At 32.6% G+C, this 14,012-nt stretch overlaps 2 protein-coding genes across 7 annotated transcripts; both read left to right on the forward strand.

Annotated features, from left to right (window-relative positions):
- The first annotated feature begins 2,024 nt into the window (after positions 1-2,024).
- Positions 2,025-7,833, forward strand: LOC129321492 (uncharacterized). The gene is made up of 5 exons (XM_054967263.1): positions 2,025-2,083; positions 6,188-6,257; positions 6,335-6,409; positions 6,496-6,587; positions 7,391-7,833. Coding segments are annotated over exons 1-5 (306 nt in total). The 5' UTR covers positions 2,025-2,081; the 3' UTR covers positions 7,458-7,833.
- Positions 7,834-10,029: 2,196 nt separating this feature from the next.
- Positions 10,030-13,759, forward strand: LOC129321574 (clp protease adapter protein ClpF, chloroplastic-like). 6 transcript variants are annotated; one of them, XM_054967383.1, is made up of 9 exons: positions 10,030-10,186; positions 10,682-11,094; positions 11,210-11,269; positions 11,546-11,640; positions 11,767-11,939; positions 12,282-12,394; positions 12,959-13,004; positions 13,228-13,268; positions 13,348-13,759. In XM_054967383.1, exons 2-9 carry the CDS (start codon positions 10,768-10,770, stop codon positions 13,492-13,494), a joined length of 1,002 nt encoding a protein of 333 aa, XP_054823358.1. In that variant the 5' UTR covers positions 10,030-10,186; positions 10,682-10,767; the 3' UTR covers positions 13,495-13,759. The 6 variants fall into 6 exon arrangements, with proteins under 6 accessions (XP_054823358.1, XP_054823364.1, XP_054823360.1 ...); XM_054967389.1 differs by having other exon boundaries at positions 12,939-13,004; positions 13,348-13,487; XM_054967385.1 differs by having other exon boundaries at positions 10,031-10,186; positions 10,647-11,094.
- Positions 13,760-14,012: the final 253 nt, after the last annotated feature.

A 14,012-nucleotide genomic window follows, 5' to 3' on the forward strand; every position in this document is an offset into this window, starting at 1 on the left:
TTTTTCCTTGGGTTTAAGGTGGGAACTGAAATTTCCATTCTTTTTCCTGAATTTCAATCCCCAAGGATTAAATTTCATGCCAACCATCAAAGGAATTTACTGATTCTTTTTTCCATTTCCTTTTCCTGGAACTTATTTACAGTGAACCAAACAAGCCCTAAAGTAAAAAAAGGAGTTGAAGTCTCTTTCCTCCTGATTCCCCTCTGACCTTGATACCAGCATTTATGTTCAATAATGTCAACCACAGAAAAGTGATCACTGAAAGGGAACCTGCAATCTACTCTTTCTGACTTTGGAAAAACCATTTTCTAGCAGGAACCTTCTCTAGAAAGCCCAAACTAACTCAGCCATGTGCTCTTTGAAAGTGTAGCTTAAAACTAGAACCATTGCTATCCTATCCTCATTCACAGGAACAACAATTGGGATCTTTCTACTTGAAATAAAAGCATTTAAGATATGGAATGTGTATAAATTCAGGGTTAAGAATCCTTTGAATATTTTATTAGATGAAAGCAGCATTCCATTTGTAGATGATAAAAGAGAGATTCAAGCTCTCAAGTAACTTAGTGATAAAGTCTATCAAACAAAATATTTAAAATACTGTTATCTTAATCAAAATGGAATTGCTCTGTCCATGTTGAAATCAAACGCTAAAAATCCTAGTATAACGATGTTGTCCAAAAATAACTAAAAAAAAAATCATCCTTAATAAATAAAAACACCCAAAATAAACCTAATCAAAACGAACTATAATTTCCAACAGAATGCATATGTCATTATCAATTGCCATTTGATTCTTTTTCTTAATATTTTGAAGTTTTGTTTGCTGGCATGAAGTGTTACTGATCTGTGTGGTTTGTATAGGAGTTCATCATCGTTAGGTTGTTTCTGGATCCTGCTTTCATGTCCATAATAAAAGATCCTGATCAGAGACGTCAGGAGCAATGGGAGAAGACTGCTGAAGCAAAAGAGGCTGGAATTTAGCCAAAATGCTTGGATTTGGTGCACTTGTGTTGTGCCTCCATTATATGCTGCTGAAGAATATCTCTTCACTCTAGATACCTTGCTAAAGCGAATTCTCTAAGTCTCTCTGAAATTGCAGATATGAAAATTGTGTAAGTATCTGTAATTTAATCAAGTTTTGCAGGCATTGTCAGTTCATATATGACTTCCAATCTCCTATATCTACTTCATTGTTAGGATTGGTGAGTCATACTAGTTGGTGGTCTTTGTATTTTCCTGGTGGATAACGGTCTGCCATCTTTACAAGAGAAAATGTACAGTTCTGGAGTATTCATATATTTTTTCAACCTTTTATGGCTTCTTCATCAACTACTTAAGAGCTTTTTTTTTTGGGGGGGGGTTTTGGGGGCTCTTTTGGAAATTGAATTGCAAAATGATGATGCAGGATAATATGTGATTCTTCATATAATAATGTTTTTATGCTCTTTAAAATTTCCGATAAGCTTATGTATTCAAGTTTTTAACCAATCAATGTCAAGGGCTTTTGCGATTGTTCAGATTAATCTGTGCATGTAATGATCAATGTAATATTATTTTTCAGTTATCGTGGTGGAGTAGACAATGAAGGTCGTCCTGTTATGGTTATTGTGGGGGCACACTTTTTGCTCAGATGTCTTGATCTGGAGCGATTGTGTCTCTATGTGGTAAAGGTAATATGATTATAATCTACTCCAGGCATATATTTAGGTAATTAGGTTGAGCATACATTTGTGATTATGAATTTTATTTCCTGGATGTTGGCAATGCATGCTGTGGAAATTTATTGTTAAAACGCAGAGATATTGAACGAGAAACCTTAATCATTTGTAAACTTGTACACTTCGGCAGTCATCTCCCCTTATACACTTGTAGTATGTAACACATCCTATAATAATGATAAGTCTTGTACCCATACTACTCTTTTTGATCTGATTTCTGTCAATAAATTTTAAACTTTCTTGTTTCCTGTTTGCTTTTCAAATGTAATAATCATTTTGGCATTAAATTTCAGGAGTTTCGAGCCTTTAATACAGAAGCCTTATACTATTGTTTACTTCCACTCTGCTGCATCTCTGCAGATGTAAGTTTTATATCATAAATTGTGCAAAGTACATATTATCAATTTCTTTTGTACAAATAGCGGTTCCTGATATTGTAAGGGCTGTTCATCTTGAAAAGTTTGTCAGTACAGGTAGAGGAAATGGACCAACTATACACCTTTGCATGCCAACTAGCTGTTATTTGTTTGAATTGTGACTTTTTAGGATATGTCAGAAACAATTGGTAGCCAAAATTAAGTAATTAACTGTTCCCCATTTGGTATAAAAAGAGGAATTGGAAATTCAGCCATTAAGATACAATAAATATGGTTTAACAAATATGCATGCTTTGTATAAACCTGCAATAGTATTTCAGTTACCAAACATCTTGCATCATATGCATAATAATTTGTGTGATTGCTGGAAAAAATTTACTCAACTGTTGGCCTTGTCCATGTTTTGCATCTTGAATTTCACTTAATCATACGTGCCTTTTTTTTTCCCCCCATAATCATACGTGCCTTTTGTTGAGAGTGGTTGTGCAGTATTTTAAGCCTATTAACATCATTGCTGAAAACATAGCCCCATGTTAAAATCAGGCAATACTTGCTATCCACCAAAAAAAAAAAAAAAAGGCAATACTGGATATATTGCTTCTTAATTATGTTCTCCTTTGGTGAAGATGGTTTTGCTTGTAAGGTTAAATGCATTGATGCATTGTTATTTTGAGGCCAGATCTGCCTCTTAAAGTGGCAAACCAATACAACAAGCAGTCTTATCCTACTAGATGGGGTCGGTTATGTGAATTGTATGACGCTATTGTATTTATATCATTTATCAAGCTTTTAGAAATATTGTTAATTAAGAGGTTACGATCAACAATTTTCAGAAGTGTTCTCTTTGATCTTTCTCTACCTTCTTGACAGGGTTTAAAGTTATCTATTCCACTTTCCTCACAATTGCCTCTCGTAATCTTCTTTGTACATGTCTAAACCATTTCAAACGATTTTTTACCATTTTTCTTTCAATAGGTGCGACGCCCAATTTTTTTCGTATGCACTCATTTTAAATTTTATCTTTATGTGTATGCCCGCACATTTATCGCAACATTTTCATTTCTGCTGCTCTAACTTTATGCTCTTGCTATCATGGTAAAGCCTAACATTCACTACTATATAATATTGCTGATCTAATAGCAGTTTGATAAAATTTCCCTTTAAATTTATTAGGTACCTTACAATCGTAAATAACTTTTTTAGTCTTTCTCCAATTTAATCACCTAGCTTGTATCTTTTGTGCAATATTTTCATCAATTTTCCCATTATATTGAATAATAGTTCTCAAATATCTAAACTTTTTCACTTGAGAGGTATAATTTAATCTCCCAATTTGACTTCCAAATTACTACTCATTGACTTTTTATTAAAATTATGATGTAAATATTTCCTCTTACTCTTACTCAGGTGAAAACTTTTTAACTCCAATGTCTTTTTCCATAACTCTAGTTTATAATTAATCTCCTTTCTTGTCTCCACAATAAGGGCTAGATCATTTGCAAAAAGCATGTTGGGGATTTTCTTTTGACTATGCTCAATCAAAACATTTAGGATCAGGTCAAATAAATAAGGATTCAAAGATAATCCCTGATGCAATTCAATCTTTATAGAAAAGTCTTTTGTTTCGCTACTGGATGTTTTATATTAGTTGTTGCTCCCTCATACATATTTTGTTGTTGATAATCCCAGATGCAACCCGGATATTTCTTTTTCAATTCTTTTCAAAGTACTTCTCGTGGTACACGATCATAAGTTTTTCCCAACTCAATGAAAACTATATATAAATCTTTACCTTTTCATCGGTACTTTTCCATTAATTCCCTTAATAGATAAATCGCTTCTGTAGTCGCTCTGCTTGGCATGAAGCCAAATTGATTTTCAAAAATACCAATTTCTCATCTCAACTTATTCTCAATCACTTGTTCCCACAATTTCATTATATGACTCATAGGTTTAATCCTTATGTAATTAGTGCAATTCTAAATATCTTCTTTATTTTTGTAAATAGGATCTAAGGTGCTTCTCCTCCAATTGTCAGGCATTTTTTAGATTCTAAGATCTCATTAAGTAACTTAGTTAACCATTATACCCCTTCTTTATCTAAACATTTTCACACTTTAATAAGGATACAATCAGGCCCATCAACTCTACCATTTTCCATTTTCTTAAGAGTTTCTTTTACCTCACAATTGTGTTTCCTTCAATAGAATAACAAATTTTGTTCTCTTTCAGGAGTTGCTAAATCCTTCAAATTATTATATAAACCCTATCCATCATTGAAAAATTTAGAAAATTATGTCTCTCATCTGTATTTAATATCACCATCTATGACTAAAACATTTCCCTCTTCATCGTTTATACACTTTACTTGTCCTAAATCTTTTGATTTTCTTTCCTTACTCATGGCAATCTTATAAATTTTTCTTTTTCCATCCTTTGTTCCAAGATCATTACAAAACTCTTCAAATGCTTTAGAACGAGCTTCACTCACCACCGTCTTAGTTTCCTTTTTAGTCATATGATATCTTTCTCGATTTTCATCATTATTGCACAAATAGATGGCTTTCAAACACTCCTTCTTATATTTGGTTTTTCTATACACTATTATTCTACCATCAAAATTCCTTATCTCTCAGACCAAAACTTTTTGATTTTTCCAAAACTTCTTTTGCAACCTTCCTTACCTTCTTAGCCATATCCTCCCATAAAATGCTAGCACTTCCTCGAGACTTCCAAATTCCTTCAGCCAAAAGATTACACTTGAAAATTTCTCGCTTCTCACCTTTTAAATGTCACCATATAATCCTTGGAGTTACCACTTGTCAACACTTTTGGTTTTTATTCATAATACGCACATTAAGGACAAGAACCTTGTATTGTGTCGTTACAGCATTATCAAGAGTCACCTTACAATTTTTACAAAGCCTTCTATCTGTGTTCCTAACTTAAAAAAAAAAAAATCAATTGATCTTAAAGCTCTACTTTTATAAGTGATGAGATGTCCATCCCTCTTCTTGAAATGAGTGCTCACAATATTTGAAATCATGCACCAAAGATAAATCAAGAATAGATTGTCTTTCATTGTTTAGCTTCCCAAAACCAATTACCATGCACTCTCGCATAATGACTTGCTTCCCTCCCGACATGACTATTAAAGTACCCTCCAATAAAGATCTGTTCATTTTGTGGTATGGGTTGAATCAACCCCTTCAAGTCTTCTCAAAATAGTTCCTTAAGATTGGCTTCTACCTCAGCTTGAGGTGCATAAGCACTAATAATATTGACAGTCTCACGTTCAACAATCATTTTTAAGAAAATAAATCTGTCTCCAATTGTATTAACCTCTACCACGTTCTTCTTCCACTCTTTATCAACAATGATACTCACCCCATTACGTGTGCTTACTTTTCCAGTATACTGAAGTTTGAAACTTTAAATACCTTTAGCTTGTTCACCAGGCCATTTAGTTTCCTGCAGATGCAAGATATTAATTTTTCTTTGAATTATAGCTCCTACCACCTTCCATAGATTTACAATTCAAGGTCCCAACATTCCAAGTGCTAAATCTAATCTTATTCATATGGACTAACTTCTTTAGCCGTGCTCATCCAAAATAACACAGTAGCCCTTGCTCATTTAACACTACATCTGGACGTCGATGTAATGGCTCTAACATACTTATCACTGTACTCGAGCCATGCAGCACGTTACTTATAAGCAACAACCTAGCATTAGCACAAAAACGTCTATTGTCCATATCTATAAGAGATTCAACAAAGTTTTACATTGGTTGTTAAGGGCCGAAAACAACCCTCCTCCTTTACTCAGGTTTGGGATCGGCTATATAATGTAGACAGAGTTAAAGTGGTAAACCAATAAATAAATAAATATGGAGAAGATGTACAGGAAGAGAAGCATGTTTTGAAGGTTGGTGAAGAATATTTTGCATAAGTTTGTTGTTTCATGATGTCTGTTCATATGTAATTCCTGACATTGGTTGCTCTAGATTTTTTTTTTATTCTTTTGACTTTGGTTTGATCATAAAATTAAGATATTCACTTCTCTCCACCCTACTATTGGAATAAATAGGCAGCCAGACTTTGGTTGGATGAAAAGATTACAACAGATACTTGGTCAGAAGCACCGGCGGAACCTGCATGTATGCACTTTACAGATAATGCTGTTGCATGACACCTTCAGGGTCTTTGTTCTGATCTTGCAGTTTGATATGTGTAGGCAATATATGTTCTTCACCCAACTTTTGGGCTAAAAGCAGCAATACTCACACTTCAGTGGTTTGTAGACAACGTGGTATGTTAGAATTGGATTCTATTCGTGGAAGTTAATCCTATTTGAGCAGCACACATTTATGCTTATTATTTGCAATATACTTTTAGGTTTGGAACAAAGTGGTATATGCTGATCGGCTTCTGCAACTCTTCAGATATGTGCCTCGTGAGCAGTTGACCATCCCAGATTTTGTTTTTCAGTTGAGTTTCTGTTTCATTCTTAGCCATGAACATTTGTTCTCATAATGTACCTGCACGGCTGCACGGTCTTGCTTTCAATTTAAGACTTCTCAAAGTACTAGGGTTTTGAGCATTTGTTTGCATATAGGTGTGCCTTTCCATTTGTTTAGTAAAGGGGTGTCCTTGCTGGTGGATGAGAGGGTAGCTGATATAGGAAATCCTTCCCTTCCTTGTTCATACTACTAATTGACCTCCCAACTCCTACTCCTTCCGATCTTTTATATATAAGTCACATTTTAGAAATAATTAATGGTCCTTTTTATAAGTAATTATGAATAAAAAGATGGTTCATTAATTACTTTTATTCCAATTTTACCCTTTCGCAATTTTCTGAGTAGAGTAAAATATTACATATGAGGGAGAAAGTTTTTAAAATATGCTGCATTTAACCAGGATAAACTGGGAATTTTTTTTTCCTTTTCAAACAACATTAATAATTTAATTACTTCTCTTTAATTCCATTGACGTTAAAAGTGACTTGTATGTAGGATCAAAGGGAGTATTTCTTTGTAAATATTAGTGTTGTGAAGGGGGAATTCCAATTTCCTTAGTAAATATTAGCATTGTCAAATACTCCAGTACGTTGTTGTATTTATTTTCTCTTCTATGAAATGTTTATCCTTGCTCACCCTGACCGTTTTTCAATAAAAACACTTGTTAGAAAATAAATGGACGCGTGGAAGTTCTAATCTGTCATGTTGTTGGTTGAACCGATCAATAGTGCTCCAGCAATGCAGTTCTCTGACTTGTTCTGTTGATGCAGGCATGACTTAGAAGTCAATGGAGGAAAGGGTGTTCGTGTGGATCACAGAACAAAATATGTATATTAATCAAAGGTCCTTGAGCTTCATATGCAATTCCACCACCTGTTGATACAAGAGGATCACTGGCTTTAGTTTCTCCATCAACATTTTTCATTGGTTAGTGGATTAGGGTCTCTCTGTTTGAAATGTAACGTGTCAGAATCTTGCTTTTCTCACTTCTATTTATTTTTTAGGCTTTTGATCTATTAAGCATTGATTTGTTTCTCTTTATAGGTGAAATAAAATTATTTTCTCTTGTCATCTCCTTATTGAGTTTTCAACAAAATTTAATGTCGTTTTGGTTACTGTTGAATCCAGACGGTTGTCGATGTAAAGTGGCTTGTAGATTTGTAGATGGAACATTTGGATTACTTACATTGAATGTTTGTTTTGTGCTCCCATAGTTTTCTCTTTAATTTCTTGAATATCATTGGTTTTTTGTGTATGTAAATTTGTGTACTGTATATTTATGGATGAATTAAATTTTTTAATTCATCAAAAACTAAAATCAACGGCAATCAGCAAATCACAATGCTATGATCGATATAAAAATTGTTAGAAAGATGAAATTGTGCAAAATTATGATGTGAAATTGGGGTTTGTTAATCTTGCGTTCCATTTAGTTATTCATTTTAAAGTGTAATTTATGGGTAGATTCATTTTATACACCAAAACTACTCATTTATATGTAATAATATCAATGTATTTTTAGGTGCAGTCACTTTTCTTATTGCTGCTTAAATTGGGAACTTTGAGAATTTCGAATTTCATTGACCACTGTTATATTTTAAGATAACATATTCCAATCATTTGGATTATCCTAAAGTAGCAGACAACTATTAAACCATTGTTTCGTGGACAGGGGTTGGACTGTCTCGATTTGGATATGAAAATTTGTTTTGATTGTTGAATCAAGTTGGATCAAAGTTAAGCTGTCAGTGGGTGTGGATGTGGCACAGATGGTAATAGTTTAGATTCCTTAAACATTATTTTAGAGTTTGATTCTTAAAGATGTATATGGAAAATATTACTTGAGAGAAAGGATAACTCTTTAAATAGCGTTCAGATTTTTGAGAGATTAGTCTTACAGTTGCTAGCTGTGGAGATACCTTAGGCCAAAAAAAAAAAAAGAACTTAAACTGTCAATGAAGAAAATTGAACGTGAATAAAAAACTGGACTAGTTTTCAGGGGAGGGGGAAAAGAAGGGTCTAAACTTAAAAAGGCAGTACTTCTAATAAAATTGCTTAAAATAGGAGAACACTCATAAGTTATTAAAAAAAGGCAAAAAAATTTTAAAAACCAGAAAAAAAATGAAAGATTAGACGCTATTGAGAGTCAACTTTATTTTTAAACTCTTTCTATATACTCCTTCCATTAAAAAATATAAAGCATTTTTTGAGTATTTGGATGTTAAAAAATACAAAATATTTTTAGTGTTTTAAAATATAATCATTGTATTTTTTTTCAAAAGTGCCTATAATAAATAAATCTTTTATATTTACTTTAAAAATGAAACACCCTTATTTAAATGGTGTTAATTTGAAGAAATTAATTATTTTATTAGGATGAGATTAAATTAAAAATATTTTATATTTTTAAATGGAAGAAGTATATAATGTCATTAGGGAATTTATTTTTTAGGAAGATATTGACAATAACAGATATAAGTACAAATATAAATACTTTTGAATCTAGTTATACTTGATTTAACCAACATCTACCTATATTTATGAAGTTATGAAATTATAATTTATAATATTGTTCATTTAGAGTTACACTGTGTTATTTTCAATATTCATCTTCTACATTTTTAATAGTTATTTTTAGTACTTAGTTTTATATCTTCTTTTTTTTCAATTGTCACTTTATATGTTTTCAATACTTATCTCTCATGGCTTTAATAGAGAAAAATACTTATTTATGATATAAAAATAATAACCATAAAATAAATTATTTTAAAAATATTTTAGTAAAATTAAAATCAAATTATGAAAATTAATAAGTTCTATTTATTTAAGAACGGCTAGAAAATTCATCAGACATATGTATGAGAACTAAATCTTGAATTTTTTTTATAAGTACAATATTTTCAATATCATAAAATAAATATTGGGAAAATTAGTAACTCAATATGTGAACTTTGATTTGATGCAACCAATGGCAATTTTTATGGTTATAACTATTTAAAATATTAGTCTCTATTTTTATAAATAAGTAAAAGATTTAAATTATTTTAATCTTTATTATTTTTAAAAATATTAAAAATTTTAGTAATTTGAAATATTAATCCCTAAAATTTAAGATAATTTTAATTTTTATAATTTTATTTTTTAAAATAAATGAATTAATATTTTAAATGGTTGAAATACAAGAAGTTAAAAGTATAATACAAGTATTAAAATTATTTACACCAAACCAAATGATTAATTTTTCATATTTATAACTTAAACATAAAATTATTTGTTTCAAAACACCTAAAGAATAAACATGCAATAGTGTCATAAAATTATATTTATTTCAATATTTGCAAAATCAACATCTTCCCGTTCTTTTTTTGATAACAAAATATCTACCCGTTCTTTCTCTTTATTTCCCAATTTTTCGAAACTAAATCAGAGAAAAATCCGACTTTTGGACAGTAAATTTGGCAAAGAGCTTGTGTTCTGGAATTCTGTGGTCATCTTTTGATTATATTGCGAGCGAATTGGGTTGCACTGACGGAGCAGTGCGAGTGGAAAAGATGTTCAACAATTCTGTGAGGCCAAAATCTCTTTTTCGAAATCCTCTATCTCTTGATGTAGTATTCACCTGACCTTGTTTCTTTTCTATTATTGATTATTGATAATGCGTTTTTGTTTCCTGGGAAAATTAAAAAACTTTTTAGTCCAAGTGGTTAGTCTGCAAATTTAGCCGTTGTCTCCGGCGAGCAAGAACCCCAACGCGGCCACTGTGTTGTTGCTATCGAAGCCTATCTGTTTTTTGCTTTTTTGTTTTTGTAAATTAAGACATGAGACCTACATCTTCTACTTTCATTTGTATCCTTAGATTCCTAATTTAATCAGAAGATATGATAAAGCTCTGAATTTGAGAGATATTTAGCTAATTTTTGGGGTAAGCTTTATTTATATATCTATTTTTTTCCCCAGCTGATCATGCAAACGATGGTTTTGAAACTTCATAATCTATAACACAAGCTTTATTGGAAACATTGATAGGCATGTATTGACATTAATGAAGGCTTTCGGTGTAGTTGCTGATGCACAGATTGCTGTAAGAGTAATAATTGGATTCTGTTTTCCATTTTCTGGGCGAGAAACTATCACTTGGCTCTAAAATATGGTGGAAGGTGTGGCACTTAGCACTCTGGCAACATGTGGAAAGAGCAGACCTTGTGGATCATTTGCACCTTGGGGGGCACGTTTAAAGCCATTTAAGAAATCCCAAACAACCTATATCTATGACCGACACTGGGTCTGGAATCAAAGTGTGCAGATGTTGTTCTTAGATCCCTATGCATCAAGGCCTAGTGATTTTAAGGTGGAAGCAGGATGGATGTTTAGAGGTGGGGAGCGAGATTCAGATGCAAGTGTAGAGCGCAGTGAAAGTGCTAATGAAAATATTTTGATCTTCTTTTTCCAACTTGACTTGGCCACTCGAGTACAGGTTTGGCCAGATTTAGTTTTTACTCTTTTACAAAATGCTTGATAGTATTATCTTCTGCTTTGGCAAATTTGTACCGAAACCTCATTCCTTATTTTCTTGAACTTATGAGTGGCAGTATGCTTTAAATATGGAGCAATATGACATTGCACAGGATCTGAGGAACAAGCTTACAGAGGTTAGACTGCTCAACTGCTAACCGTTTTTGCATCACACCCTCGTCTCTGTGAGTTGAACTGTTTTCAAGTTGTTGAAATGGAAATTTTGTTGTCGAGGTTTCTGACAACAATTTTTTTTTCTTGTGTAAATGTACATCTTCATGTGATCTAAATTTAGTGTAAACAACTTTGGACTTGTATGTGTTGCTATATATAAGTCTTCAGGTTATTTAAATTTTCTTCAAGTGAAGCACTAAACAGCCTGCAGCTTACTTGATAAATATTATTTTTGGAAGGTTGAGGCAGAAATTGTTAAGCGGCAAGATGCTAAAAGGGGATTGTCTTCAAAAAGTGAAGCTCAAGATGCAGCTCTGCGGATAATATCTCTTCGGTGAGTATATCACATCTTGTTGACCTTCTAACTACATGGTCTCCATGATTAATTAGCTTCTTTAATTAATGTAATGTGCAACTGTGCAAATTTCTAGATCAATGATATTGATATGTTTCCTTCCAGGTCAGATCTCCAAGACGCAATCAAGAGTGAAGATTATGCCTTGGCTGCTGAATTACGTGATAAAATTTCAAAACTTGAAGCACAGACTCTGGAGGCATCAGCTAAAGCTTTAGTATATGAAAATGTGCAATATGCATTTCGTTTGGGGCAGAAAGTGAAGCATAGAATATTTGGTATATAGTTGTCACATGTCCCTTTGTGTATGATTGATTTCATCGGGTGCATTTTAAATCTGCAGTAGAGCATTGTGTTTTTAAGCTATGTCAGCATTTTTTTTTTTATGGCTGTACTCTGAATAGTTTAAATAGCATAACTGCGGAAGTGATGATTATGTTGAGAATTTGATATTTTGAGATTGCAAAAAGTGTTTAAGCACTTGGGAATCATCTTGTAAATTTTAATTATCAAAACCGCCTAGATCAGTTGGGCACCCCCGTAAACATGTAGCCACAGCATCTATCAGTTTGATTCTCTTTTCCCCTTTCAACTATTTAATTTCTCAATATATTTTTCAGGCTATCGAGCTGTGGTATGTGGAATGGATCCAGTATGCTGTGAATCAAGTTCATGGATGGAAACTGCTCAGATTAAGAAATTGTCTCGGGGTTCTAGTCAGCCATTTTATCAGGTTTGATTTATTGTATCAGTTGAATTGCAACAGATACTTCTATTTCTATTAGGATCAATTTAATTTTTATCCTTTGGTTGTGACCTTTATAAGCTGTTGATTCTTCTTGTATTTTCATCATTTCTTTATTCTCATTTGTTAGTGAACCTGCCTAAATAAGCAGTCAACAAAAGTATGAAGCACCAAACTTGTCGTCTAACAACTCCATATAATACATACGACGCCATAATGTGAAAGATGGCATTGTAAAAGAATTCAGAGTCAGTTGTAACATATATAGATGTTTATCAACTTCTTGATGGTTTCATTTACCATTTGGTGGAATGAAAGTGTGCTTCTTTAAATTGTTTATATGCTTATTAAGCAGATTTTATATATATATATATATATATAATCCTTTAAATGGATCAATAGAAGAATGGATAGAGGGTTTTAAATCCTATAGAGTGGGGATATTTTCCATTTTTTCAATGGTGAGAAGCATATTTCCATTTTCCCCTTTCATTATTATTTAATAAATTCGTGTTTCTTAAGAGTTGTTTAGGTCTTTATTTTTCTGTCCAGGTTCTCGTTGATGTACGTGCTGATCCGAACATACTGGTGGCATATGGTACGTCAGCTACTTAATTCCCTTTGTATGCGTATATTAATTTTCTTTTTGGTAACATAAATTTTGATCTTTTTTTTGGTGTCTTTCCAACTAGCAAAGTAATTATTTTCTGTGTCTTATCTGCGCATTTCACTGCTATGCAGTTTATACCGTCATGAGTTGTATGTTCTTGTTTTCTTGTTGATAAAAATGACTTGCAGAATAATTCTCCATTTTTCTGCAGTTGCAGAAGAGAACCTGTTAGCCCCTGATAAACCAGACAAGGTTAGTGGATTTATACTTAGGCGTACCTTAGCAACACCATTAGTTTCATAACTTAATTGATTCTCTTAACTCTGTCCAGGGCAGTTTTGATCATCCCTATGTCTCTTTTCTCTTCTATGGGATGGATACAGCTGGCGATTTCATCCCCATCAAGCAACTCCGTGAGAAGTTCAATAGACCTCGACATGAAGTACCTCTGGATGATGAGAATGGAGGCGAAATGTAAATCAACAAATATATATGTAAAAGTTGTAGGAAGCCGTATCATTTACAAGCCATGAACTATGCAGCTTATCTTAAGATCCATACAAATGCATAGGGTTCACCCTAGTTTCTAAGTAAAAGCCTTACTTGTTCTGTGTCTCTTTTCTGTGATCATTCGATTGGCTTTGGAGGACATTCCCAGGGGTAAGTAAACAAGTATTTGTATGATTTATCTCAATATTTATGTGTAACAACTTAGTTAAAAGAAGTCTATTTTTTGCTTTCAATATCTCGAAAAAGATAATTTCTATTGTCCGTGAAGCTTACTCCTTGTATCAATTAAAAAAAAAAAAGGCATCTTTATGGATGTTTATACAAGGATGTCTACATGTTGATCGGATCATTCACATATATTTCAAGTAATTTTCATTTTTTTCTACCTTAATTATGGGCATGGTTACCCTAGGAATGAGGTTACTTGTGAAGTTAGTACATAGTCACCATTGATCACTAATCAGTATATTAGTGTGATCGTTTCTT

This window comes from Prosopis cineraria, unplaced genomic scaffold (assembly GCF_029017545.1).
Source record: "Prosopis cineraria cultivar Desert tree isolate PC_DT_omini unplaced genomic scaffold, ASM2901754v1 PC10, whole genome shotgun sequence".
In the NCBI taxonomy this organism is placed as follows: domain Eukaryota; kingdom Viridiplantae; phylum Streptophyta; class Magnoliopsida; order Fabales; family Fabaceae; genus Prosopis; species Prosopis cineraria.

Excerpts from the sequence above, each read along its gene's own strand:
- LOC129321574 (XM_054967383.1), top strand. The coding sequence starts at position 10,768 with ATGGTGGAAGGTGTGGCACTTAGCACTCTGGCAACATGTGGAAAGAGC. Across the intron at positions 11,940-12,281 it reads AGTGAAGCATAGAATATTTG|GCTATCGAGCTGTGGTATGT; the intron begins GTATATAGTTGT and ends TATATTTTTCAG. Across the intron at positions 13,269-13,347 it reads CCCCTGATAAACCAGACAAG|GGCAGTTTTGATCATCCCTA; the intron begins GTTAGTGGATTT and ends AACTCTGTCCAG.
- LOC129321492 (XM_054967263.1), top strand. Across the intron at positions 6,258-6,334 it reads AGCACCGGCGGAACCTGCAT|GCAATATATGTTCTTCACCC; the intron begins GTATGCACTTTA and ends TGATATGTGTAG. Across the intron at positions 6,588-7,390 it reads ATCCCAGATTTTGTTTTTCA|GCATGACTTAGAAGTCAATG; the intron begins GTTGAGTTTCTG and ends CTGTTGATGCAG.